General features: G+C 48.7%; 1 protein-coding gene across 1 annotated transcript in view; it reads left to right on the top strand.

The window, feature by feature from the left end:
* Position 1: 1 nt before the first annotated feature.
* The window catches only part of CABLES1 (Cdk5 and Abl enzyme substrate 1), a gene marked incomplete at its 5' end in the record, with an annotated part of 128,452 nt that continues 101,399 nt past the window's right edge, over positions 2–27,054 (top strand). The window contains one exon of the mRNA XM_017883980.1: positions 2–534. Within this exon, the coding sequence (XP_017739469.1) occupies positions 2–534 (533 nt within the window). The remainder of the gene's footprint in view (positions 535–27,054) is intronic.

Below are 27,054 nucleotides of genomic sequence, written 5' to 3' on the forward strand. Positions count from 1 at the left end.
GAGGACTCGGTTCAGCCTGCTCGCCGCTGCCGAGCGGGGCGGCTGCATCGCGCTCGCGGCGCCGGGCACGCCGGCTGCGGGGTTGGCCGCTGGGTCCGGCCCCTGCCTCCCACAGCCCTCGTCGCTGCCGCCCTTAATCGCTGGCGGCCATGCGACCGTGTCCGGCCCCGGGGTGGCTCGGGGATTCGCGAGCCCCCTGGGCGCCGGCCGGACGTCGGGGGAGCTGTGGCAGCCGCCCGGGCCGGCGCCTCTCGCCGCCTGTGCCCAAGTGCAGCTGCTCGACGGGTCCGGGGGCGCCGGGCAGGAGGAGTTGGAGGAGGACGATGCCTTTACCGGCGTGCAGATGCCAGCGGCCGTCTTTTTGGGCTCCGGGACCCCCGGCAGTGGGAGCGGCAGTCGGGGACGCCTCAACTCGTTCACTCAGGGAATCCTGCCCATCGTCTTCTCCAGGCCGACTTCGCAGAACTACTGCTCCCTGGAGCAGCCAGGCCAGGGCGGCAGCACCAGCGCCTTCGAGCAGCTGCAGAGGTCCCGGTGAGTATCGGGGATGCGACGCGCACCCAACCCTGCGTCCCTCCCCGCGCCCGGCGCGTCCAGCCTCCCCGCCGTCTCTGGGTTACTGGCTACGGGTTGCTCCCATTTTCCCACGCCCTGTGCTCGGGCCCGAATCCCAAACCACGAGGGCACCCGAAAGAGGCGGCATCCGCAGGGAGTGCGTGGTCACACGTGTGTGCACGAGCCCAGCACTCTCAGGAGCACCGTGGTTGTGCAGTGGGTCAGGAGTTGCAGGAGCCCAGTAAAAAGCGGCATTCTAGCCTCCCCACGCGGTATCACAAACTTCCTGAAACCCGGTCCAGACCCGGAGGCGCACTCTTTCCGCGCGGGGCGAGACTCGGCCAGGCGCAGAGTGGAGCAGTGCAGGCCGGCAGCTGAGCGGCGCATGTGAGCCTGAACTTGTAGGAGACACGCGTGACCCTCCGGAGAAGTTACTGCCTGCGCTCCAAGTCTTCCTGCGGCCCGGGGAAACTTGGCTTTTTCCATTTGCTTTCCTGAGCAATGGAAAGTCCTTCTTACATTCCCTTCAACTAGGCCTAGTGGGTGGGTAACAAAGAGGAAATAGGGCTTGACGGGTTTTTTTCCTGTTCCAAGATGAATTCGCTTGAGTTCGTTAAACGCTTGTTTTACTTGTTTGTTAGCTGAAGTTATCTGGCGGCATTATGCATCTTAGCAAAAACATGAAATGCTGGACGTTTGCTTATTGTTTAGGAAATAGAGTTTGTCACCATATATTCTAAGGAGCAGTCGGAGATTGGGACTGTGTGAACTGAAGCTTGCAAAAGAAGTAGGTGGGAGCAGGTGGGGAAATGCAGATCCGTCCCCAGGGAGTGCCCTCCCTTGTTGGTTAATAAGGCCTCTTGTGAAGTTAGCAATAGCATAGAATCTACCTTGACAAAGTTGTCTTAACTTCCTGGGGCCTCAGTTATCCCTTCTGAGAAGGAATGCCTTTCTCTGCTAGAATTTCTCTCTCCTATCATGCTTATCTGAAAGCTTGATCTGGCCCAAGTAAGAAGGTGCCTGTAGGAAAACTTAACTTCCTCCCGCAATGGACAAATGGGGAAGAACAGGACCGCCTCATCCACAAGTTTGCTCCTAGTGTATGTACTTCTTCCTAAGTGGGTGAAATCATGAGGGTGCTAGTTACGTAGCCTCGCTGTTTCAGTGCACGTGGCCCGCAAGCAGGGGTGTGGAGCCTGGGAGGCAGCCTCATCAGTGCATGGATGAATTAGCGACACTGGGCACAGGTGACAGCCCTACTCCGGTGTTTCTTGTCAGAGCATGCATCTCAGCAGCAGGTGAGTGCAGGGAGGTGGAATCCCTTGTTTCTGGGTGAGTCCTGCAAACTCAGCGGTTTCTTAGCTCAGTATTACCGCTTGACATCACACACTGGCTCATGATGACTCCAGACTTGCAGCCTAAGCGCAGCAGTCAAGAGGGTTATGACAGGAATTGTAATAAACATACATGTTATTTTAAGCCAGTGTGCAAAGCTGGCTTGTGTCTCCCGATGGACAGATGTGTCGTCCATGCTAAAGGCAGCTGGAGATCAGATTACCTCGCACACTGTCTCCAAGAAACTCATTTCAGGGGATATGGAGGATCTTGTGTGTTCACATTTCTGAACCAAAGAATATCCAGAACTACACCTCCAGTCCTATAAATATGAACCTTTTAGGCGTTTTATTGATCCTTTCCACCTTGACACACACATTAAGATGAGTTAATCACTGGAAGATGCTTCTTTACCTGACAGTCACTTTAGTCCTATTTCTGAATAATCCGTATCTGGCAACCTGAGAGGCTTTTATAAAATTACAGCTGTGAATAGAAACAGCATAAAATTTTAGTACAAGGGGGAAAAATAGGTTAAACTGATTTAAGAAAGGTGGAAAGGCTAGGTTAGCTGTGGAAAGGCTACAGACTTGAAATATCCCAGGACACTTTGTTTCCAACACCGGGCGGCTTGCCTATCACTAGAGTACTTCCACCTGCCTAGTCGAAGTGTGCTGAGAGCACAGACTCACTTGAATAAGGTCCGGGGCCAGCTTTTCTGGTTTCTGTTTGTGGAAACTTTTCCTGGTGTGCCTCCTTGCTAGCCTGTGTGTTTCCATGGACATGTGACCTCACGGATGTTCTCCTGGGATGTTTTCAAATCAAATTGTGTTTTCCTTGGATTCGTTTCTTGCCATTAGAGGAATACCATAGCACCTTGCTCCTCCAAAGTGTGGGCTTTGCACCTTCAACTTGACGGGGAGCAGTTAGAAATGCAGACTCTTGGCCGGGCGCGGTGGCTCAAGCCTGTAATCCCAGCACTTTGGGAGGCCGAGACGGGCGGATCACGAGGTCAGGAGATCGAGACCATCCTGGCTAATATGGTGAAACCCCGTCTCTACTAAAATACAAAAAACTAGCCGGGCGAGGTGGCGGGCGCCTGTAGTCCCAGCTACTCGGGAGGCTGAGGCAGGAGAATGGCGTAAACCCGGGAGGCGGAGCTTGCAGCGAGCTGAGATCCGGCCACTGCACTCCAGCCTGGGTGACAGAGCGAGACTCCGTCTCAATAAAAAAAAAAAAAAAAAAAAAATGCAGACTCTTCCCCTATTCCAGACTGAGTCCAGATCTGCATTTTAACAAGATCCTCAGGTGATTTGTATACACATTAAAGTTCCACAAGCGTTGCCACAATATATCTAAAATCTGCCCTTTTAAAAAAATGAATTTGAGGTTTTATATATTGGGTTTGTTTCGGGTATATAAAAACTAGAATGTTGGGCCGGGTGCAATGGCTCACGCCTATAATCCCAGCACTTTGGGGAGGCCGAGGCGGGCAGATCACCTAAGGTCAGGAGTTCAAGACCAGCCTGGCCAACATGGTGAAACCCCATCTCTACTAAAAATACACAAATTAGCTGGGTGTGGTGTTGCACTCCTGTAATCCCAGCTACTTGGGAGGCTGAGGCAGGAGAATCGCTTGAACCCAGGAAGCAGAGGTTGCAGTGAGCCAAGATTGCACCATTGCACCCCAGCCTAGGCAACAAGAGTGAATCTCCGTCTCAAAAAAAAAAATTAGAATGTTTCCCAATCTGCAATCTTGAAACCCTTTCTTCTTGGTTACTTTCATTGGAACACTTGTAAAACCAATCACAAATAATTGCTTGGACTTCCAAACTTTACAACACAAAGGTAAGAATTTCTGTGTACAAGCTTTGGCACGACAAGGTGCACAGTAAATGCCTGTGGATGCAGTGATGACACCACCTCTGTTCACTGGACTGGATTCTTGACATCTGTTGTATTTAGCCCTCATAGCCACCCTGAGTATAGATTCTTTCACAGGTGAGGAGACCACAGGCTCAGAGAGGTAGTAATTTCTCAGACTGGCCCAGCTACTGAGAGGCACATATGATAATCTGACTCAGTTGGGCCAGGATAGGAACCTGGATCATTGGTGTCCAAGCTCTGCCACTCTACCATGTCACTATAGCTTGCACACAATAGACCCATAGATAATTTTTGAGCTGTTGGCTGTAAATGTGTCTTATACAACCGGCCGGTCATACTGGTGTAATTCAGCAGCCCCTTTCTTATCCTCCCAAATTTAGCCTCTTTGTTTGGATCCCCTAGCTTTGATATTTCACCGTCCCTATTCTGTTGCAGGGTCCCGGGAACCCAGGACTGTGAGCCTGGGTCCCTCCCAGCCTCACGGACGGGACTCTAGCAGTAGGAAGCCTAACAGGCTAGGTTTGCTCTCAGGCTGCAGTGTCAAGACGTGGGAAGCCAAAAAGATGCCTCTTAGCTTCATGCCCTTTCGTGTTTCTCTGCTCCAGCAGTGAAGGTGTTAATAGGCGAAAGGGAGTGTGAATTTATAAGGTGTGCATTAAGTCTTCCTTTCACTTCAAAAACTTCCTTGCAGCCAGCAGCTGGCCTCAGCCCTGGGTTACTCTACTTCCTGGAGATTCTGGCGAGCGGACAGCTCCCCAGGAGGACATGAAGTTGAGCCCAGGTGAACGCTGTGCTGATGGGAGGGGTGCATGGTGACCAGGTGCTATTTCTCTTTCTTTCGTTTTCTTTTTTGAGATGGAGTCTTGCTCTGTCGCCTACGCTGGAGTACAGTGGCACCATCTCAGCTCACTGCAACCTCTGCCTCCCGGGTTCAAGCAGTTCTGATGTCTCAGCCTCCCGAGTAACTGAGACTACAGGTGTGCGCCACCACACCTGGCTAATTTTGGTATTTAGTAGAGATGAGGTTTCACCATGTTGGCCAGGCTGGTCTTGAACTCCTGACCTCAGGTGATCCACCTTACCTCGGCCTCTCAAAGTGCTGGGATTATAGGCGTGAGCCACCGCGCCCCATCCAGGGTACTATTAAAAAATAGCATGAGGGTTTTGCCTCTGAGAACACTTGAGTTAGCATCATGCCTTGCGGGCTTGTGATACAGAGGAGCCCTAGGTCCTGGGTTCAGATACTGGTGCCACTGTGACAGCTGTTTGACCCTGGTGGGTTAACCAGCCCTCTGGGTCTGTTGCCTCCTGAGAACCTTGGCTTGTGCCTCAGACCCTTTCAAGTGTAAAATGCACTTACATTTGTAATTGAGGTCTGAGTGTGGCCTTGTGCTCAGTGCTTCATATTTGGGCTTCTCAAATGTAAATGCATTTGGAATCAATCTCTTAAAAGCAGATTCTGTATTTCTAACCAGTTCCCTGGAATGCAGAGTGGCCACCATTTGAGGAGGGAGGCTTTACCCACTACTACGATTTGTTCCTGTTGTCAGGCCAAGGAACGCAGAACTCAGATGTTAAGTGGTCTCCCCAGGCCAGCTAGCGATTAATAATAGCAGAGCTCAGGCTCGCGATTGCTTAGCCGACTTAGAGCTTCTGCCTGCCCTTCCCTCTGCATTGCCCCTCTTCGGAGGAAATCTGGGCTTGTGCTGTGATTGTAATCTGTGTCTTGACTGAAAAGAAAAATGTGAGCTAACTACAGATCAGGAATCAGGGTAAGGGGAGATGGATATTGTTACCTAGCTTTTTCACCACCTGCTTTGTGACATCAGGCAAGTCACCAGTCTGTCTGTGTGTGCCCCAGCTGTGAGCCACCTGACCCCTCAGGATTTCAGAAGTCTGTAAAGAACTTTGATCTCAGCAGTAAGCAAACACAAATTATTGCTGAGCCATTTTTCCAGCAACCATGGGTTTTGGAGGTTGGAATTGCAGCCCCAGGCCAGGCGGGGCCCTGTGGATGGCGAGCGCAGCTGAGGCTGGCCCGCTGCCCTTCTTGCAGTCACAAAGCCTGCAATGTGGGCAAGCTCAGGAGAAATACATAGGAAGCCTGCTCACTGCTGGCAAGTGCCTGGGGAGGCTCGTGAGTTCCAGGGTGAGCTTTTGCTCTCTGGAACGGGTGGGGAAGCCACCACATGGCTCTGTACCATGTGCTCAGTAGCTTTCCCAGGAAGCCCCATGCCTGGACTTTTTTTCTCTCATCGGAAAGGTAGCTGTGAGGTGGCAGAGGGCCAAGGGCAGGTGGCCTGGAGAGTAGAATAGGAGAGTGCAGGTGAGCCTGTGTTGGGACCTGATGTGGCGTAAGAGAGGTCAAAGCAGGACTTGGGACTCCTGGTTTCTGGGTCTTAGTTTCCTTATGGAACTCAGGGGTTGGGACAGATGAGCCTGCCGCCCCTTCTGGGTACACCATTCCACGTGTCTGGGTCCTGTGGCCCTGCTGCAGAGTCTGGGGGCATGTGGATAATCTAACCTCAGGTACAAAGTAGTGTTAAGTTTGTTCCATGTGGCTCTGATGGGCAGAACATGCAACTAATGAAGAAATGAATGGATGGATGAGTGAATAGGGTTCTCCCAGTGTAAGGGAGAACTTTAAAAACTACCTTCAGCTGTGTTCCTTCGGCCACGGGCAATATCACAGCTGGACTGACAATGTTAGGAGGCCATCCAAGCAGGAAGCCACTGCCTGCGGGGGGCAGTCAGTCCCCCAGCTGAAACTACTCCTACACCAAGGACATGATCTGTAGTAACCTCTGTTGCTAAAGGGCCTTCAGGTTTACAAAGTACTGTTGTACATGTTGATATCAGACCTCAGACACCACAGAGGGGCAGGGGTCCAAGGTCAGAGTGGCTAGGGGGTGACTTAGGTTGCAGTGTTATCTGTCAGTTATGTAGAAAAGGAAATCTTGGTGTTGAGACTTAATGCCTGGTATAATTTATTCATTCAACAAACATTGAACACAGTATCAATCGTGAGTCACCACTGTCCTAGTTAGGGGAGATGGAGGCATAAAACATGGTCCCTGTCTGTGTTGGGTGACATAAGTAAACGGGCGAATTAGTAGAGTGGTGAGTGAGTGGTTAGAGGTGAGCGTGTTTGAACTCCCCCCACCCAGGGAGGGGTGCAGGGACATTTCACACCCTTCCCTGTGGGAGCTGGCACAGGGCCTTGGACGCAGTATTCTTACTTAACGAATACGTGGCAGGCGTTATTCTAAGCACTTTATTGGGACTGAGTTCATACCTAGAAACACCCTGCGACAGTACTACCATCACCTCCATTTGGAAGCACAGAGAAGTAACTTGTCTGGGGTCCTGTGCTCTGACCCGCTTCCCTCTGCTGTGCTACAGTTTACGGGTCAGGCTCATACATGCTTATTAAATAGGCTTCAGCTGAACTGAGCAGAAATGGACCTAAATGGCCTCAAAGGTTACCGATCACTTGTGATTTCCTTAATTCAGTTTCTACTTTTCTGTCACCTAGGGAAGACCTCTGTGCCCTTGGGCCCAAAGGACAGGCCAGGTAAATAGGGATTCCTGTGACTCTGGCAATTAACTCCCGCCTGCTGCCTGCCCGTGCTTCGTCTCTTTTTGGCCACAGCTGAATCCCTGACACCTTTATTGCCTCTCTTACTCACCTGTTATATTACGTGTCTTGAGCATGGTGCAATTAGCAACAGGAACCTGGCCTCCCAAAGTTTAAAGCTCTCCTGGGTCCTCATCTGTGAAATGGGGCCCTGGGCGGGTTTCCTCCTGTATCTTCTCAGCATCACCCTTTCCCCAGCTGCCCCACTGGCTGTTTATAAATAACACTTTCTTGGAAAAACCACACCCACTCGTGCAAGTCTTGCCTTTGGCTGCCTTTGCGCTACAAGGACAGAATCGAGTAGTTGCGACAGAGACCACGTGGCCTATTCCCTGGCTTGTCACAGAGTCATTGTGCTGCCCCCCCCTTGCCCAGTGCTCTGTGCCTGGGAGGTGTGCAGGTCCCCTTGTCCCCTTCCTGCCCGTCTGCACCCTCCTTGCTTTGGTTCACAGCCTGGATAATGTGGTGGCCCGAGGGGCTCCTGGCTTCTGTTTGGACTCCTGTCGATCCCTCCCCTCTGGGCTGTCAGAGGGACCCTTCTCAAACCCACATCTGATCCTGCCGGTCTTGAATTCCTGGTATTTCAGACGAGGCAGCTGTTGGCTTGGGTCCTGGTTGCCACTGCAACCTCCCCCGCTCCCACACACCCTCTGAGGCCTGTTGCTGCCATACTGTGTTGTCTTTACAGAGGGCACCCACGTGGCTCCGTGCCCCAGGCTCTGGCGCTGTCAGGCTTCTCCTGGGGCAAGGTCCCCACCGCCTTCCCACAGGAGGCCCCTTCTTTCCATCTCTGTCACCCACAGAGCGAGCTGCTGCGCTCCCCATGCTCGCACACTCTCCTGGCTGGGCCTCTTCCTTCCCTGTGGGTCTGTGCTTCAGGCCTGGCCTGACTGGAGGGCCCCTCCTCCGTGCTCTGTTCAGAGCTTGGTGATGGATCGCCCTGGGGCCAGCTTTTGGTGAAACAGACCACATCTCTCCTCCGTAGGGAACACAAACGAAACTCCAATTCCCTAACAGTAAGAGTAGGAAAATTTGATTCTAACTCTTCCCCCATCCCACAACGTTCTAGCTCTTTGTTTTTATCCAGCGGTTGCTCCTGACTCTTGATTTGCTAAAACAATCCGTCTTGGGGCTCAGGTGAGACAGATTGTGGAGGCTGCCCCACCCAGACCACCCTACCTGTGCCTGTCTCTCCCACCCCCCGGAGGGAGGCGACTTGTATGGAGTTCTGAGCACCTCTCGTGTGCCATATACTTCACGTATGTTGTTTTATTTGTGTGGCAGTCTGTGAAACAGGTTGCCTACTTTAGAGCTGAGAGGACTGAGGCTGGATAGTTAAGGACATTTGTCTAAGGCCACATAGCTGGAATCTAGAGCTAGAATTGAACCCTGGTTTTCCTGGCTTCTAAGCTGGGTTTCTTGTAGATCCTGTAGTGTCTTGGAGCTGACTCCTACCCACTTATCAGAGACGATTGAGGAGTCTGAGCTGGTTGATAATCTGAAATACGTTGTGGTGGGAATATTTACACCACAGGAATCGGCCAATGCTACAAGTCAAGGTTTTTCTTTTTCCCCTTCCAGAGAGTTGGTTATCAGCATGTGTACCTAAGGCTTTACCACACATCTTTTTAAATTTAAAAAATTTTTTTTTTGAGACGGAGTCTCACTCAGTTGCCAGGCTGGAGTGCAGTGGCGCAATCTTGGCTCACTGCAACCTCTGCCTCCTTGGTTCAAGCAATTCTCCTGCCTCAGCCTCCCAAGTAGCTAGGATTAAAGGCACCTGCCACCACGCCCAGCTAAGTTTTTGTATTTTTAGTAGAGACGGGAGTTCGCCATGTTAGGCAGACTGGTTGCGAACTCCTGAACTCTAGTGATCTGCGCGCCTCAGCCTTCCAAAGTGCTGGGATTACAGGCATGAGCTACTGCGCCTGGCCTCATTTTTGTATTTTTAGTAGAGATGAGGTTTTACCACGTTGGCCAGGCTGGTCTCGATCTCTTGACCTCGTGATCCGCCCGTCTTGATCTTGTGGTCCACACTCCTCGGCCTCCCAAAGTGCTGGGATTATAGGTGTGAGCCACTGCGCCCGGCTCACACATTCTTTTGTTCTGTTCTCCTCTTTGGGGGCTGTGCAAAATGTTGCTATCAAAGGAAGCATGTTGAAAACCAGAAGTTTTAATAAGAATCTGCTGCTTAACATAATGATGTAAATTTTCCCTTGGGTCACCACTATCCCTTTTTTCCCCTTCAGAAAAATGTCTTTCCCCTTCAAGTTTCTGCCTGTGTACCATTTAAACAGCAAACTTTTCACAGATTCTGGGGCTCAGCCCGCTTAGTATTACATACAGGAATCATGAAATCATTAGCTATTACTTTGTTTTACCAACTGTGTAATGTTGTATTTTTATGTTTGTTTGATTTTGAAAAGCCTCTAGGAACGTATAATCAATTGGAGTTTCCTAGTTTGTCTTTTCCTCTTTGTTTGTGTTAGTAGTTTGGATGGCTGCACACTAGATCATTTTTAACGAGGTTATTCATCGTGGTTTGGGGCTTATTGCCGCACATTTGGTCCCAGACAAGAGCTTGTAAAGCAGAATGTGCAAATACCAGGGGCTTAGGACTTTGGAATATTGTAATGATATCTGTGTGCAAGAGGGACCCAATCTTGTCCCTGGTTTAAAGCGCAGGGTATATGATAATCTAAGTTAGGTTTTACAATAAATAGAAGAAAAAGCATTCAACCAGAGACTAGTAAAATATTCAAGAATACCAAAGATGTTTATGTGCCTGGCACATTGATTTGTATTTTAAAGCACTTTACTCATTGACCAAATTATTTATAAAGCAAAATGTCTACTTCGTTTTAGGAAGGGCTGGATTGGAGGGGTAGAGGAAGGAATGTGAGGAGCTGGAAGATAATCAAAATCTAAAGTTTTTTGCTTAAGGACAAAACTGGCATGTTAGGGGACAAATGGTTGATGTGATGTTGAATGGTAGTTCTTTTTTTTTATCTTTTGGAGACGGAGTCTTGCTCTGTCGCCCAGGCTGGAGTGCAATGGCATGATCTCGGCTCACTGCAGTCTCTGCCTCCCAGGTTCAAGTGATTGGCCAGGCTTGTCTCGAACTCCTGACCTCAAGTGATCAGCCTGCCTCAGCCTCCCAAAGCACTGGGATTACAGGCATAAGCTACTCTGCCCGGCCTGAATGGTAGTTCTTGACGAATTATTTTATTTATTGAGTTGAATAAATTTTGTTTTTGGAAAGTGAATAGTGGAGAAGGAAGATGAGATTACAAATGTCTAAAGTAATTGTGGGATTCCATTTATCCATCACAAAACAATTGATAATGTTATAAGTTCTGTTTATTTGTTTGATACTTAACAGCTTAAGAAGTGCTTTTGAAAAAATCAAGTAATTTTCAAAAACGCAATGTGGTAGCTGTTTTACGGATTTGAAAGTCACCGTATGTAGTAGAGCTAGAGTTTTAAAATTTACATTTTCTAAGTTGAGAGTTTTAAAACAAAAACTCTATTATAGCTGTACCATTTTAAGAAAAACGTAAGAAAGAGTCAATTGAGTACTGTAAAACTTTATTCTCCTTCCAGTCTCAAATCTTCTACTTGTGTGTTTGTTAACCAAAATGCTAGGGCCTCATCTGTTTCAGACCTATGGACCGGAGTCAATCATGGTCAATATGCTAAAGTACAAAGAAATATTGTGCTATAGTTTTGGCTAGCCTGCGCCTTCTCCTCCAGCGAGCATGCTGATTTTCACGTGATAACCTCGGGCAGGCTAGTGCGACCCGGATTTGGGGCCAGAGTCATGGAAAATTTTCCCAATAACAACAGCTCTCTCCAGATAGTATTAATAGCTTGGTATCAGTTCCTCCCGCAGGGAGTAAGCTGCTTCTGCTTCCTGCACCCCTGCCCCTAGGCCTCTGTCTCAGCAAAATGGGTGAGCAGAAGAGTGGAAAGACCAGCTTTGGAGCTCCATAGCTCTGCTGCTTAACGGCACCTTTCGGACCACACATGTCACCACTCTGAACCTCGTGTTCTCACCTGTAGAATGCAGATAAGGACGCCAGTCCATTTGGGGTGTTGGAAATATTAAAATAAGAATGCAGAATGCAACACTAAACACCCAGCAGAGGTTTGGCCCTTACTGATTGAGCAGGAAGATTGTAACTGTTATTTCCATTCACAATTGCACTGCACCTTACGCTGTCCAAGAAGCCGTTGAGAAACATGACAAGGTCTGCTCTGATCATGAGGAGCCGATCCTGAACAGCTACCTTGCTGCATTGTTTTAGTTTCACCAGTAGTAGTGAAATCAGAGCAGCAAAGAGAAACAGTACCCCTCTGTTAGGTGCTGCATTTTGCCCCTGCTTACACTGGAATCTTGACAGTTTCTATTGCCAAAATAAATCAAGGTAGGGGGAATTCCCATGTTCATCCTTGTACCTTTAGAGCGGTGAGGCTGTGAGGTGAAGAGCAGCAGTTGGTTTTGCCCACACGCGGGCCCAAGAAGATGCTGCCCTACTTGGAGGGTCCTGCAGCCCCCGTGGGGCACATGCTGGGGGAGGGCTACCTCCAGAGACAATTTGGGAAGACACACCTTTCCTCACATATTAGCAGAGCTGTAGCCCTCATTCCATGCTCTGTGTGCTGCCTGCTTGGCCTCCATTTCTTTTTTTTTTTTTGGGGGGGACAGAGTCTCGCTCTGTCGCCCAGGCTGGAGTGCAGTGGCACGATCTCGGCTCACTTCAAGCTCCGCCTCCCGGGTTCACGCCATTCTCCTGCCTCAGCCTCCCAAGTAGCTGGGACTACAGGCGCCCGCCACCACGCCTGGCTAATTTTTTTGTATGTTTAGTAGACAGGGTTTCACCGTGTTAGCCAGGGTAGTCTCAGTCTCCTGACCTTGTGATCTGCCTGCCTCGGCCTCCCAAAGTGCTGGGATTACAGGCCTGAGCCACCGTGCCTGGCCCGCTTGGCCTCCATTTCTAAGCAGGATACCCTCTCTGGTGTGGATACCCTCTCCTCAGGGTCTGTGTGACCGTGACGTGGAGTTGAGTTGGGTGTTACGTAGGTGACTTGGCTTCGCCTTTCAGCCCCGTTTCCCCTCTGCACATGGCCTCCACCTCCTCTCCTTGACCCCATGGTTGGTTGGGTCTTTGTCCAGGGATCCCAGGTATCGCCCATTTGGCATTGGGTCAGCGGGACTTCTGTGTCAATTCTGCACACACGTCTGCATGCCAGGCAAGTATGGTCTTGTTCTTCAGAGATGAATGGGGCCCAGTGCCCATTCCAGAAGAGGACAGCCCAGCACAAGGCAGCTGGACTCGGGCAGCAGGACAGGTTAGGGGCCACCATTCCTGCAGTGGGAGCAGTGGTTGTCCTGGAGATGCCCTTAGAACTGGGCCCTCAAGTCAGCTGTGACCTCATAGTGGGTGCACTGTGGCAAAGCACACTGGATGCTTGGTTGAAGACGGTGAGTTTAATCTGGAGGAAAACGGGAAGACTTTGGATATGAATAGGTGTGAGCAGAGCTGGATTTTTCGAAACTGTAGACAGGTTGAATGGAGGAAGGAAACTGTAGCAGTGCTCTTTTTTTGAGATGGAGTCTTGCTCTGTCTGCCCAGGCTGGAGTGCAGTGGTACAATCTCGGCTCACCGCAACCTCCCAGGTTCAATCCATCCTCCTGCATCAGCTTCCTGAGTAGCTAGGACTACAGGTGTGTGCCACCATGCCCGGGTAATTTTTTTTTTTTTTTTGTATTTTTAGTAGAGATGGGGTTTCACCATGTTGGCCAGGCTGGTCCGCAACTCCTGACCTCAGGTGATCCACCCGCCTCAGCCTCCCAAAGTCCTGGGATTGCAGAAGTGAGCCACTGTGCTGTTCTCATGCTTTTTGTTTTTAACCCCTTTGGCATCCTAATTGTCTCTTCAGATAAATCAACCTATAGTCATTCAAAATTTTTACTTTTAGGAAGTTTGTCTACTTCTTTTTTGAGATGGAGTCTCACTCTGTTGCTCAGGCTGGAGTACAGTACTGCAGTCTTGGCTCACTACAGCCTCTGCCTTCAGGGCTCAAGCCATCCTCCCACCTCAGCCTCCTCGGTAGCTGGGAGCCACAGGCATGTGCCATCTCACCAGCAAATTTTTGTATTTTTAGTGGAGACAGGGTTTCACCATGTTGCCTAGGCTGGTCTCAAACTCCTGAGCTCAAGCAGTCTACCAACCTCAGTCTCCCAAAGTGCTGGGATTACAGGAGTGAGCCACTGTGCCCAGCCATGGAATTTTTGGAAAACAAGCTAAACTCTATCCTAGATTCATCTGTTTTTGATTCTTTGGTGCGGTAGCCCAGTAGTGTTCAGAATGTGCTCTCTGGACCAGCGGTGGCCAGGAACTTGTTAGAAACACGATCCCCAGACCCAGCTTCAGACCCACTGGGTCAGAAGCTCTGGGGCGGGGCCAGCAATCTGTGTTTCAACAAGGCCACTACATGCGCCTGTCGCCCATTCATGCTTGGGAGCAGCCACTGTGGACAAAGCCTCGTGTACCTCCAGCTTTACTGGACCTTCTGAAAGATGTGAACAGCGGCTAGTGCTCCCGAAAGGATTGTATTTATTCTAGCACAAATCGACGGAAGTTATCTCTGATGGGGGGCTCGGCTTCCCTGGTAATGCAGGGTTGAGACTTGGCATTACCACCGTTAGGCTCTCCACTCCTTTTCTATCGCCGACACGGCCACGCTGTATCTCCGGTGAACTTCTAGGCTTGGCTCCGACGAGTCCTTTCTGCATTGGCTTCTCTGCCTCCTTGTGTCTGGGGTATCTGTTCCCTCGTCTGCGTCCTAAAGCATTTCCTCTCTGCCTCTATTTTAAGGTCATAGTAGTTTTTCAAGTATCCAAGCAGATTTGTGGAAAGCGTCTGCCCTGTGCCAAGCACTGGGATACAGGGGAGCCCTGGAGGGGTGGGACCCCTGCCACCACAGACCTTAGTGTCTCATGCTGGCAATGGGGAAAAGAGGCAACCAAACCAACTAGAAGTAGACTAAACTCTGGAGGTTCTGTGAAGGGTTGTGGGAGTCTGTGAACATCTATTAGGTGTTGTGGCTGGGAAAGGCTTTCTCAGGAAGATGAGAAAACAGTTCACCACTGAGAGATGGGACGCAGGTTTCAGGCACAGGGAGCCATGTGTTCTAGGGTCCTGAGATGATACACTGATCTGTTGCAGGAGGAAGACCAGGGTGGTTGGAGCATAGTGAACTTGGGGAGCCAAGGGGGCTCACCTGAGAACTGGGCAGATGCCTCGTAACGCCAAGAGCTCTCACTGTCTTTATTAGAAGCCACTGGGGAGCAGAGTGCCCTGGCCTGCGTGTTAAGGTCCCGCTGACTGCTGTGGATTGAATGAGGGCAGGCATGGATGTGAGGAGACCTCTGGGAGCCTCTTGCCTTTAGGTGAGAGCGTCCTGCTGAGACACACAGTAGCCTGGACAGAGGTAGAGGTGGTGAGGGGTGGATGGATGGCAGGTGCGTCTTGGAGGTAGAACTGATAGAACTTGTAGGTGACTTGAATGTTTCCTGCCATTGTGGAGCTTCTGTCTAATTGGAGAGAGGCTCTTGAGTAATCCACCGACAGATGGAAGACTGCAGGTCTGGGGTGAGTCACAGAGTGGGGACAGCCTTGATCCTGTTGGCCTGTGATAAGTGATGGTGGATTGGACTCCTGTGGCAGGTTAAGGAAGGCTTGCTTCGGGAGGTGACTGCTGAACTAAGGTCTAAGAATGGATAGGTATCAAGGACTTGACAAGGGCTAAGAAAGATTGGGGCAGACAGGAGGAGCAGCTTATTGGAGGAAACCCCACTCCCGATATTCAATGTGGGTTCTTTTCTATTTCCCTAAGCGTCGGTTGGTCTGAGAAATAAAGGGAAAGAGTACAAAAGAGAGAGATTTTAAAGCTGGGTGTCCGGGGGAGACATCACATGTCAGCAGGTTCCATGATGCTCCCTGAGCCGTAAAACCAGCAAGTTTTATTAGCGATTTTCAAAAGGGGAGGGAGTGCACGAATAGGGTGTGGGTCACAGAGATCACATGCTTCACAAGGTAATAAAATATCACTAAGCAAATGGAGGCAGGGCGAGATTAACATTGCTAATGAAGTTTCCGCTGGCATTGTCATTGATAACATCTTATCAGGAGACAGGGTTTAAAAGCAGATAACCGGTCAGGCGGGAATTTCCTCATCCTAATAAGCCTGGGAGCGCTACAGGAGACCAGGGTTTATTTCATCCTTTTGTCTTTGACGGTAAAAGACAGCCACCCCTAAAGTGGCCATTTTAGAGGCCTACCCTCAGGGGCACATTCTCTTTCTCAGGGATGTTCCTTGCTGAGGAAAAGAATTCAGCGATATTTCTATTTGCTTTTGAAAGAAGAGAAATATGGCTCTGTTCTGCCTGGCTTACTGGCAGTCAGAGTTTAAGGTTATCTTCCTTATTCCCTGAACATTGTTGTTATCCTGTTCTTTTTTCAAGGTGCCCAGATTTCATATTGCTCAAGCACACATGCTCTACAAACAATTTATGCAATCATCACTGGGTTCTGAGGCGACATATATCCTCCTCAGCTTATGAAGATGACGGGATTAAGAGATTAAAGACAGGCATAGGAAATCACAAAGGTATTGATTGGAGAAATGATAAGTGTCCATGAAATCTTCACAATTTATGTTCAGAGATTGCAGTAAAGACAGGCATAAGAAATTATAGAAGTATTAATTTGGGGAGCTAATAAGTGTCCATGAAATCTTCACAATTTATGTTCTTCTGCCATGGCTTCAGCCAGTCCCTCCATTCAGGGTCCCTGACTTCTTGCAACAGCAGCTGGTGCAGAACAGGGCCAGAAGGGCTCATGCAGGCAGGAGGAACAGCAGATGTGAAGAAACTAGAGCACTGATGCAGTGGTCCAGGCAAGACACGGGGGCCACTTGCACCACAGTGATAGTGAAGTGGGTGGAGAGAAGTGAATGGATTCAACAGAGATGAAAGGCACAATGGAGATGGATTAGATATGGAGCAGGGGGTCTATGGACTGATTGGGTAGCAGTGCCATCTCTGAGACAGGAGTGTTAGCTTGATCCAGTGTTACGAGTTTAAAAATGCTACCAAGGTAGGCATGGTGGCCTGTGGCTATAATCTTAGCTATCTGGAGGCTGAGGCGGGAGGATTGCCTGAGCCCAGGAGTCCAGCCTGGGCAACATAGTGAAACCTTGTCTTTAAAAAAAATTAATGAATGAGCTAAAATGCTACCTCGAAGAAAAATTGTGCAACTAAAGATGACCCTATTTCTTCTCATTGCCTGTTTCTCCCCCTAATCCTGTGCCATTACTGTCCTGATGGCTTGAGGTAATACATCTGTAGGGTCATAAGTAACTTGATTGAATATTTACATATGGAGATTTTCCTTTTTCTCCCAAGGTGGAGAATGATATTTATGGTTAGAGATCATCTCAAGTTTATAATCGTGGTCTGATATTTTTCTTTTTTTTTTTTTTGAGACTGAGTCTCACTTTGTTTCCTAGGCTAGAGTGCAGTGACGAGATCTCAGCTCACTGCAACCTCTGCCTCCTGGGTTCAGGCGATGCTCATGCCTCAGCCTCCTGAGTAGCTGGGATTACAGGCACCTGCCGTCATGCCCGGCTAATTTTTGTATTTTTAGTAGAGATAGGGTTTCACCATGTTGGCCAGGCTGGTCTCAAACTCCTGACCTCAAGTGATCCGCCTGGCTCGGCCTCCCAAAGTGCTAGAATTATAGGCTTGAGCCCCTGTGCCAGGCCTTGGTCTGAAATGTTTTTTGTTTGTTTTGTTTTGTTTTGTTTTTATTTTTTTGAGACAGAGTTTCACTCTTGTTGCCCAGGCTGGAGTGCAATGGCGTGATCTTGGCTCACTGCAACCTCTACCTCCTGGGTTCAAATGATTCTCCTGCCTCAGCCTCCCAAGTAGCTGGGATTATAGGCGCCCACCACCATGCCCTGCTATTTTTTGTATTTTTAGTAGAGACAGGGTTTCACCATGTTGGCCAGGCTGGTTTTGAACTCCTGACCTTGTGATCTGCCCACCTCGGCCTCCCGAATTGCTAGAATTACAGACATGAGCCACCGTGCCCGGCTGGTCTAACATTTTTAATGTTACTTTTTTTTCTCCTCCCAGGCTGGAGTGCAGTGGCATAGTCTCGGCTCACTGCAGCCTCAACCTCCTGGACTCAAGCGATCCTCCCACTTCAGCCACTCAAGTAGCTGAGCCTACTGGCATGCCCTACCACACCTGGCTAATTTTTATATTTTTTTGTGTGTGTGGAGATGAGGTTTCACCATCTTTCCCAGGCTGATCTCAAACTCCTGGGCTCAAGCCATCTGCCTGCCTCGGCCTCCCAGTGTGCTAGGATTTCAGGCATGTGCCACTATGACCAGCAATAAGATGAATTTTGAACATAACAATTAAAAAAAAATAGGCTAGGGCCGGGTACAGTGACTCATGCCTGTAATCCCAGCACTTTGGGAGGCTGAGGCGGGCAGATCACTTGAAGTCAGAAGTTCTAGACCAGCCTGACCAACATGGTGAAACCCTGTCTCTACTAAAAATATAAATAGTAGCCAGGCGTGGTGACACATAACCTGTAATCCCAGCTACTCGGGAGGCTGAGGCAGGAGAATTGCTTAAACCCGAGAGGTGGAGGTTACGGTGAGCTGAGATCGCACCACTGCACTCCAGCCTGGGCGACAGAGCAAAACTCCATCTCAAAAAATGAAAAATAGGCTAGGCACCATGGCTTATGCCTGTGGTCCTAATACTTTGGGACGCTGAGGTGGGCAGATCACTGAAGACCAGGAGTTCGAGACCAGCCTGGCCAACATGGCAAAACCCTGTCTCTACTAAAAATACATAAATTAGCTGAGTGTGATAGCGCATGCCTCTAATCTCAGCCACCTAGGATGCTGAAGCACAAGAATAGCTTGTAACCGGGAGGCAGAGGTTCCAGTGACCTGAGGTCACACCACCCACTCCAGCCTGGGTGACAGAGCAAGACTGTCTCAGAAAAATTTGTAGAAATACCCCAAATCAGATTTCATTCATTCAATTTCAGTTGAACACATATAGTCTTTTAATTAAAAAAAAAATCTAGAGCAAGATCATTAGCTTTTTCAAACAATTTCTAGTTCAGCTTGCACATGTTTGCACCTGATTGCCAAGTGCCGAAGTCTGAGCGATCTCGCATGTGAAGAAGATGCCTTCTGGAAACAGCATAATCGTGTGCTGTAGTAACTAAACAAGCACCTGGTGTGCTGTCCATTTGCTCTTGCTTGGCAAGTCAAATTAAGGCTGAGGTGCAGTCTCCACCTACAGCAGCAGTTTACGTCTTTCTCCCATGTTATTGGTGGTTTTTCATAATAGCGTGCCTATTGTACTTTATGATCGACTGAGCCATAGGGAAATTGCACATCCCACATCTGCCCGTTCCTTAATTTCCTTGAGCCTCGGTTATCATCCGTAAAGAGGAGGAGACGATATTTAATAATCAGGTGCCTCATAGTGTGACCGCGAAGAGCAAATCTGAGATCTCTGTAAGGTACTTATAGTACCTAGAATGTAGGTCTCAGTAAATATCTGATGTGACTCTTGTATCCCATATACTCTGCTGGGGCCGTGCAGATTTTGTGGGGGCTGATGTCACCATGTCACTAAGGGATTTGAACTTTAGAGAATTGAGTTTTCTGACCAAGTCACGCAGAGCGGAGATCCCTTCTAACGGAAGCCCATCCTCTCCCTCTCTGCTCTCTTGCCTTTTGACACTTGTGACATTTTATCTAAACAAATTTTGTGACCTTCCTGAACAAAACAGGTTGTTTTAGGATGGGGCGGTGTTTCCGGACACCTGCACTGTTCAACACTTGCACTGTGTAAGAACATACACTGATATGTCACTTACCCATCCAGTCCCTGTTAGTGGGAAGCTGCTACATGTGTACAGAATGACTAAACCAGACTTTTTTATTTGACCCTGTTTGCTACAAACGTAATCGAATAATTGGGGCCTGGCAGATTGGAAGCAATGGAAACAAAATACTTCAATCCAGTACTCTTGTGAGCAGCAGCATTTCACAGAGCCAGAAATAATTTAGCCTGTAGAGCTTATTAAGAAGCGCAACGTTCGTTATGCATAACTTTAGTTCTGTTAGAGCCAAGAAAATAAAAGTCAAGGCTGAAGTATAAGGAAATGAATAAGATACATGGAGGCTGGTGAGATCTGGAATAAAAAAATATTTACATAGGAGTTGAGCTTTGATTTTATATTGTCACAAATTGGTACCAGATGCCTGCATTTCAGACAGACTCCTGAGCTGATCCCAGAGTGTGAGTTGGGAAGCAAATCACTTTGCCATTTGGAACGCCGATTGATATTTTAGGAGTTTCTTTTTGTTTTCAAAGGGAAAATAATGCATATTATAGACCTAGAAAACAGAACTTTTATAAATGGCAATTAACAGAAGATGCTCAAGGGAGGAAGTCTCCAGTTTCTTTTTATAACCCTGGCAAAAGTATTGGAGGTGACATTTTATTAGCATTGGCATCTCCCGCTTTCACTGGGAGCTAGTTCAGCCTTGTGTAGCTGTGTCCAGAGCTGGTAGCTTCATTTCCATTTTCCTTCAACCTCAGGGAGAAACACAAGGGTATTTCTGTCTGGGGCAGCAGGACCTCATGTGGTCTCCACGTGGGAGGATCCCAGAATCACGGGGTGGCAGTACACATTTTCCCCTATGGCTTTAAGAAAATAGCTTGTTCATTTTGAGTCTTAGGTTTGGTCTCAACAGTGCTTGCTTAGCCTCCAGGCTGTTTTTCTTGCTGGTGTTCGAATGACTCATAAAATGAGCTTGGAGTGGTCTGACGCCTCTGCCTCCTTCCTTGAATGCTTTCTAAGAGGGATTGCCATGTAAGAATATATGCTGATTTTCCCACGTAAGCTGTCAGAGGATCGCCTGGGTGACCCAGAAAACGGAGTCTGGGTTTTTGGCTCCCACCTTTGGATGCTGATGGTCTTTTGTTGGGAATCGCTCTCCTTGGCTCAGCCTGGAAAAGCGGGATGTCAGTCCTGATGTGGGCCAGCAGCGGGGCTGGAGGGTGGTGTGAGTGGCGTGAGGTCATCTGAGACAGAGGGAGCTCCATGGAGGGTCCTCCAGCCCCCAAGACCAGCCTTGGTATTTCCTACAGGGGCTGGGCCCTAGACTCCCACATGGATGACAAGGAACCGTGGAGGCCCTGGGAGGTAAGCCTGCCGTGTGCTTCTGAGCTCCATGGACCTTGGATGGAAGGATGAGAGCCCTTGTCTCTGCTCTCTGGGTTGGTGCTGGCCAAAGGCTGCTTGGCTGTGAAAGGGAGGGAGACCTGGGGGCCCAGCAGGCACCAAGATTGTGTGTTTCCTCTTTCGCTTCAGGACCCCTGGATGTCAGTGCCTGTGCTTTGTCCTCCTGTGGTGGCTGCCTCTACTCTGAGGGAGTGAATGTTCATTATACAGCTTTTAGCTAATATAGTCATATCTCATTGCTCCCAGTAGTTTGTTTCATAAAGTTGCTGCAAGCACTGAATTAGGAAATACTAATCCATTGCTCCTGAGGCAAATACATGGGTAGCTATGTTCCTGTGAGCCTCTGGTCACACATTTCCATCATCCAATCAATGTATACCTTGTTCTAGGTGCATTTCCATTTAAAGACACCTAATTTAATATATATTGTTGATTCTTCATTGAACTCACAAACAGTGGCACTGTAACTCATGCCTGAATAAAGCTTCTTGAACATGTGTTTTCTCTGTAAGGCACGTTGCAGCCTGCTTCTGCTTAGGAATGCGAGACAGCACTTCAGCACTGTGCTTGGGACCCTTTTAAACAGCGAAATCACCAACAAAAAGCACAAAAGTGCAAAAAATATGGCACTAAAATGCCAAGAAAAGGACAAGAATGAGCTGAAAGAAGGCATGTAGCCTTGGTCACCGCAGCTGGGAATTTGTGTTGGGTGACTCAAATTTTTCACCACTTTGCACACACACATGTCAGCGAAATGACAGTGAAAGTGCCATGAGTGTCCATTTTGGGGTTACAAATAAATTTTAGCAAGTAGGGCCCGGCTCGGTAGCTCGCACCTGTAATCCCAGTACTTTGGGAGGCCGAGGCAGGAGGATCACTTGAGCCCAGGAGTTGGAGACCAGCCTGGGCAACATGGCTTAATCCCATGTCTATTTTACTTAAAAATAGATATGTGTTAAAAATACTTGAGCAGGTAGGCCAATCTGCAAATACAGAATCTGGGGTTAATGAGGATCAGTTATACTTTATCCAGGTGGTCAAGCGCTTACTGTATGCTGGGGGGGCTTCTGTAGATTGGGGGTTCCTGGAAGGAGTCTTTCTCTTTTACAAAGGCCTGCCTCAGCCAGTCTCATTTATTCCTCGTAATACCCTTGAGGTGGGACGGGCTGCCTTTCTGTCCTCTTCCCTGTGGATGAGGAAGCCAAGAATCAGAGAGTCAATGTGAGCCAGGCTGATGGCAGAAGGAAAGTGGAATCTTTCATGCTCTGAAGGCCTTTTCCTTCTCACCCGGCTGTGCTGGCAACATAGGACGAGTGCCTTAAATGATGGAATTTAAATGCTGACATTCATACTTTAATACTGTTTAAAAAGTTATCTCTTCCTAGTAATTTCTATATGATTTAATTAGATGAAAAGCAGCGTAGTAACCAGGCATAGTGACACGTGCTTATAGTCCCAGCTACTCTGAAAGCTGAGGTGGGAGGATCACTATTCTCCAACCTGGGCAACAGAGCGAGACCCTGTCTCAAAAAATAAAATAAACTGCAGCGTAGGATTGTGATTTGGAGTGTAAATCCTGGAGCCACCCTTCCCCGCTTTGAATCCTAGCTTTGCTATTCTCCACTTTGGGCAATTTTTAAATTAAAACATTTCCGATCCTTGGTTTCCTTAATTGTAAATAAAAATAGTAATAACAGCCAGGCTCAGTGGCTCATGCCTGTAATCGCAGCACTTTGGGAGGCTGAGGGAGGTGGATCACTTGAGCCCAGGAGTTTGAGACCAGCCTGGGCAACACGGGAAGACCCCATCTGTATTAAAAAAAAAAAAAAAAAATTAGCTGGGTATGATGGTGTGCCCCTGTAGTCCCAGCTACTCTGGAGGCTGAAGTGGGAGGACTGCTTGAGCCTGGCAGGTCGAGGTGCAGTGAGCCGTGTTTGCGTCACTGCACTCCAACCTGGGCATCACAGCAAGACCCTGTCTCAAAAAAATGATAACACCAAACATTTGAGGTTAATGTGAGACCTGATTTATATTTAGTGCTTGAATCCATGCCCGGCACCCTGTAGCGTGTAGACCTTCTCTGTGTTTCAGCCGTGGTTATCAGTGTGATCAGTACTTGGGAAATGTATGTTGAGTCCATCAGTGATGACCCCCAAATAAATTAGGAAAATATATAGTACAGCTGTCATTGCACCGTACACAGCCAGTAAGGGATTTTGTAATTTTCCAGTTCTTTTCATCTGTTTCAGTTACATAGTTTGGGCCTGGAAAGTGTTTTCGAGCTTTATTTATCCAGTTTAACTGTCGGCAGTGAGCAGATTAAACAGACCTTTGTCAAAGTCTGTGTCATTTTCGATGATTAATGAACAGATATTTGTGGGCACCTGTTGGGTTGAATAGTCCCTGCCTTGAACGTGTGAGAATTTACGGAACAGAAGATGAGATATAAAGAGATGCTGCAAAGCAGCGTAATTGGGTGAAGAGCAAATGACCATGCCACCCCCAAAGCACTATCTCAACGGCCACTAAAGTGTGTTTAAAACTGCCCATTTCCCTTCCTTTCCTTCTGCTACCCAGCATCTGGTAGAGATTCTAGTAAACAGCAGTCATGTGCCCCACTGGGTGGGTGGGTGTTTGTTTTTGAGACAGGGTATCATTCAGTTGTGCAGGCTTGAGTGCAGTGGCGCTATCTCGGCTCACTGTAACCGCCCCCTCTTGGGTTCAAGCAATTCTCCTGCCTCAGGCTCCTGAGTAGCTGGGATTACAGGTGTGCACTACCAAACCCGGTTAATTTTTGTATTTTTAGTAGAGAAAGAGTTTTGCCATGTTGGCCAGGTTGCTCTTGAACTCCTGGCCTCAAGTGATCGAATTGCCTTGGCCTCCCAAAGTTTTGGGATTACAGGCGTGAGCCACCTCACCTGGCCTGGTCAGGGTCTTAGAATCTTCTAAGCTGGGAACAGGAGGTGGAGCAGTGGTTCTGTTACTTTCTTTTTTTTTTTCTTTTTTTTTTTTTTTATTTTTGAGACGCGGAGCTCTGGCCCTCCACTCGTCTCCCAGGCCTGGAGCTGCAGTGTCTGAGTCTCAGTCTCACTGGCAGCTCCGCCTGCCCGAGAGTTACGCCAATCTCCTGCCTCAAGTCCTCCTTGACGTAGCTGGGACTACAGACGCCCGCCACCCCTCGCCACGCTAGTTTTTGCTGATTTTTAGCTAGAACGGGGTTTCACCATGTTGCCAGGTGGTCTCGACTCTCGTGACTCCCCTGTGATCGCCCCCGTTCTCGGGCCTCCCAGAAGTGCCTGGGGGACTTACACGGGCTTGAGCACCGCAGGCCGGTTCTGTTACTTTCTTACAAAAAAAATTGCAGCCCAAAGTTCCTATTAATATTTGCCGTGCTGTCTTCGTATTAAGCTTTGCTTCACCTAAGCTGCTCGCACTGATAATGTAAGCTTGCTGAAGTACTGTTGTTAGAAAACTCCTGTTTGCTTGAGAGAAAAGGGCACCTTTCCTATAAACGCGTGTTTTGTGACATGTTTTAAGTAGACCTTTTACCCTAGATGATGTTTTCTACCATATAAACTTTTTATCAGTGAACAAGTGATTCTTTCTTCTGTGCCTGTGTTTATTCTGCCCAAGGCAATGGTACGAGATACACTGCTAAATAGATTCCAGTCAGATGATCCCAACTGTGTGAGCTTATAAAAGCCAGCTGTTTAAGTTAAAAATTAATAATTAACACACATGCACAGATAAAAGTTGTTGCTCCTAGCAAGATTAAAATTAGTCTGCAGTTCCAGAAGCTCTTTATATCTTCCTCAAAAGAATTTTATTGTTGTGTTATTTTTTTCCCATTTCCTCTAAAGATAAAAATTTAGGTAGAGAAAATGATAAATTGATTTCCTTCCTTCCTTCCTTCCTTCCTTCCTTCCTTCCTTCCTTCCTTCCGTCCTTCCTTCCTTCCTTCCTTCCTTCCTTCCTTCCTTCCTTCCTTCCGTCCTTCTCCTTCTTTCTGACGGAGTCTCGCTCTGTCACCCAGGCTGGAGTGTAATGGTGCGATCTCGGCTCACTGCAAGCTCCGCCTCCCGAGTTCATGCCATTCTCCTGCCTCAGCTTCCCAAGTAGCTGGGACTACAGGCATCCGCTACTACGCCTGGCTAATTTCTTTTTGTATTTTTAAGTAGAGACGGGGTTTCACTGTGTTAGCCAGGATGATCTCGATCTCCTGACCTCGTGATCCACCCGCCTCGGCCTCCCAAAGTGCTGGGATTACAGGCTTGAGCCACTGCGCTCGGCCTCTTTCTTTTTTCTTAACTTGCTGGCAAGTTACACCGTTAAGATGGTAGGGCTCTTGTCTCTCCGAAGAATCATAAGGTAACACTGGTCTATGGCTACTTTGAAATTACTTGAATAAAATAAAATTATCCCAAGCAAGAACTTTCTTTTTTTTTTTTTTTTTTTTTGAGATGGAGTCTCACACTGTCGCCCAGGCTGGGATGCAGTTGCGCAATCTCTGCTCACTGCAACCTCCACCTCCCGGGTTCAAGCGATTCTCCTGCCTCAGCCTCCCAAGTAGCTGGGATCACAGGCAACCGTCACCACGCCTGGATAATTTTTTGTATTTTTAGTAGAGACGGGGTTTCACCATGTTGGCCAGGCTGGTCTTGAACTCCTAACCTCGTGATCTGCCCGCCTCGGCCCCGCAAAGTGCTGGGATTACAGGCATGAGCCGCTGTGCCCGGCCTTCAAGCAAGAACTTTCACAAAGATGTGTTGGTTATTTATTTTTTATTTTTTTATTTTTATTTATTTATTTTTTTTTGAGGCGGAGTCTCGCTCTGTCGCCGGGACTGGAGTACAGTGGCCAGATCTCAGCTCACTGCAAGCTCCGCCTCCCGGGTTTACGCCATTCTCCTGCCTCAGCCTCCGGAGTAGCTGGGACTACAGGCGCCCGCCACCTCGCCCGGCTAGTTTTTTGTATTTTAGTAGAGATGGGGTTTCACCGTGTTAGCCAGGATGGTCTCGATCTCCTGACCTCGTGATCCGCCCGTCTCGGCCTCCCAAAGTGCTGGGATTACAGGCTTGAGCCACCGCGCCCGGTCTTATTTTTTATTTTTTGAGATGAAGTCTCACACTGTCGCCCAGGCTGGTGTGCACCAGCACGATCTCAGCTGGCTGCAACCTCTGCCTCCCGGTTCAAGCAATTCTTCTGCCTCAGTCTCCCGAGCAGCTAGGATTATAGGCACCCGCCACCACGCCCAGCTAATTTGTTGTATTTTTAGTAGAGATGGGGTTTCACTATGTTGGCCAGACTGGTCTCAAACTCCTGACCTCATGATCTGCCCGCCTCAGCCTCCCAAAGTGCTGGGATTACAGGCCTGAGCCACCGCGCCCAGCTGTGTTGATTTTCAAATAGCTATTTTGGTAGGTGATGGATTAGTAGAGTCTTTAATTTAGCAATGGAAAACACACAGGCAGTTTGTCTTCTGCAAGGCTCTGCCCTGCAGGCGCAGTGCCGAGTGCGTGGTGTGCAGAGGGTAGACCCCGTGTGCAGCGCCTGCCTCACGGCCCGCCCATTGGTCCAGGGTCCCTTCCTGAAGGGACCTTGAGCATGTCTGTTGTTTGAGGTTATTACAGCAGAAGGCCCAGCCTGGGGGAAGGTGATCATGGTCGTTTTGCCCTGAACTGTTCCCTGATTTGCAGGGGTCCACATGTTCTATCTGGTCTTTATTCTGAAACTCCCCTGCGTGGGAGGGGTTTTTAAATAAAAACTGGCCTACAGACTGTGATAAAAGTCTCACTTTGACAATGTCAAAAACAGCCTGGGTGCGGTGGCTCATGCCTGAAATCCCAGCACTTTGGGAGGCCGAGGCGGGCAGATCACTTGAGGTCAGGAGTTAGAGACCACCCTGGACAACATAGTGAAACCCCGTCTCTACTAAAATACAAAAATTAGCCAGGCGTGGTTTCACATGCCTGTAGTCCTAGCTACTCAAGAGGCTGGGGTACAAGAATCACTTGAATCCAGGAGGCAAAGTTTGCAGTGAGCCAAGATCATGCCATTGCACTGTAGCCTGGGTGACACAGTGAGACTCAAAAAAAAAGAGAGAAGAAGGCCGGGCGCAGTGGCTCAAGCCTGTAATCCCAGCACTTTGGGAGGCCGAGACGGGCGTATCACGAGGTCAGGAGATCGAGACCATCCTGGCTAACACGGTGAAACCCCGTCTCTACTAACAATACAAAAAACTAGCCGGGCGAGGTGGCGGGCGCCTGTAGTCCCAGCTACTCCGGA

This window comes from Rhinopithecus bieti, unplaced genomic scaffold (assembly GCF_001698545.2).
Source record: "Rhinopithecus bieti isolate Rb0 unplaced genomic scaffold, ASM169854v2 scaffold_13577, whole genome shotgun sequence".
NCBI lineage: Eukaryota > Metazoa > Chordata > Mammalia > Primates > Cercopithecidae > Rhinopithecus > Rhinopithecus bieti.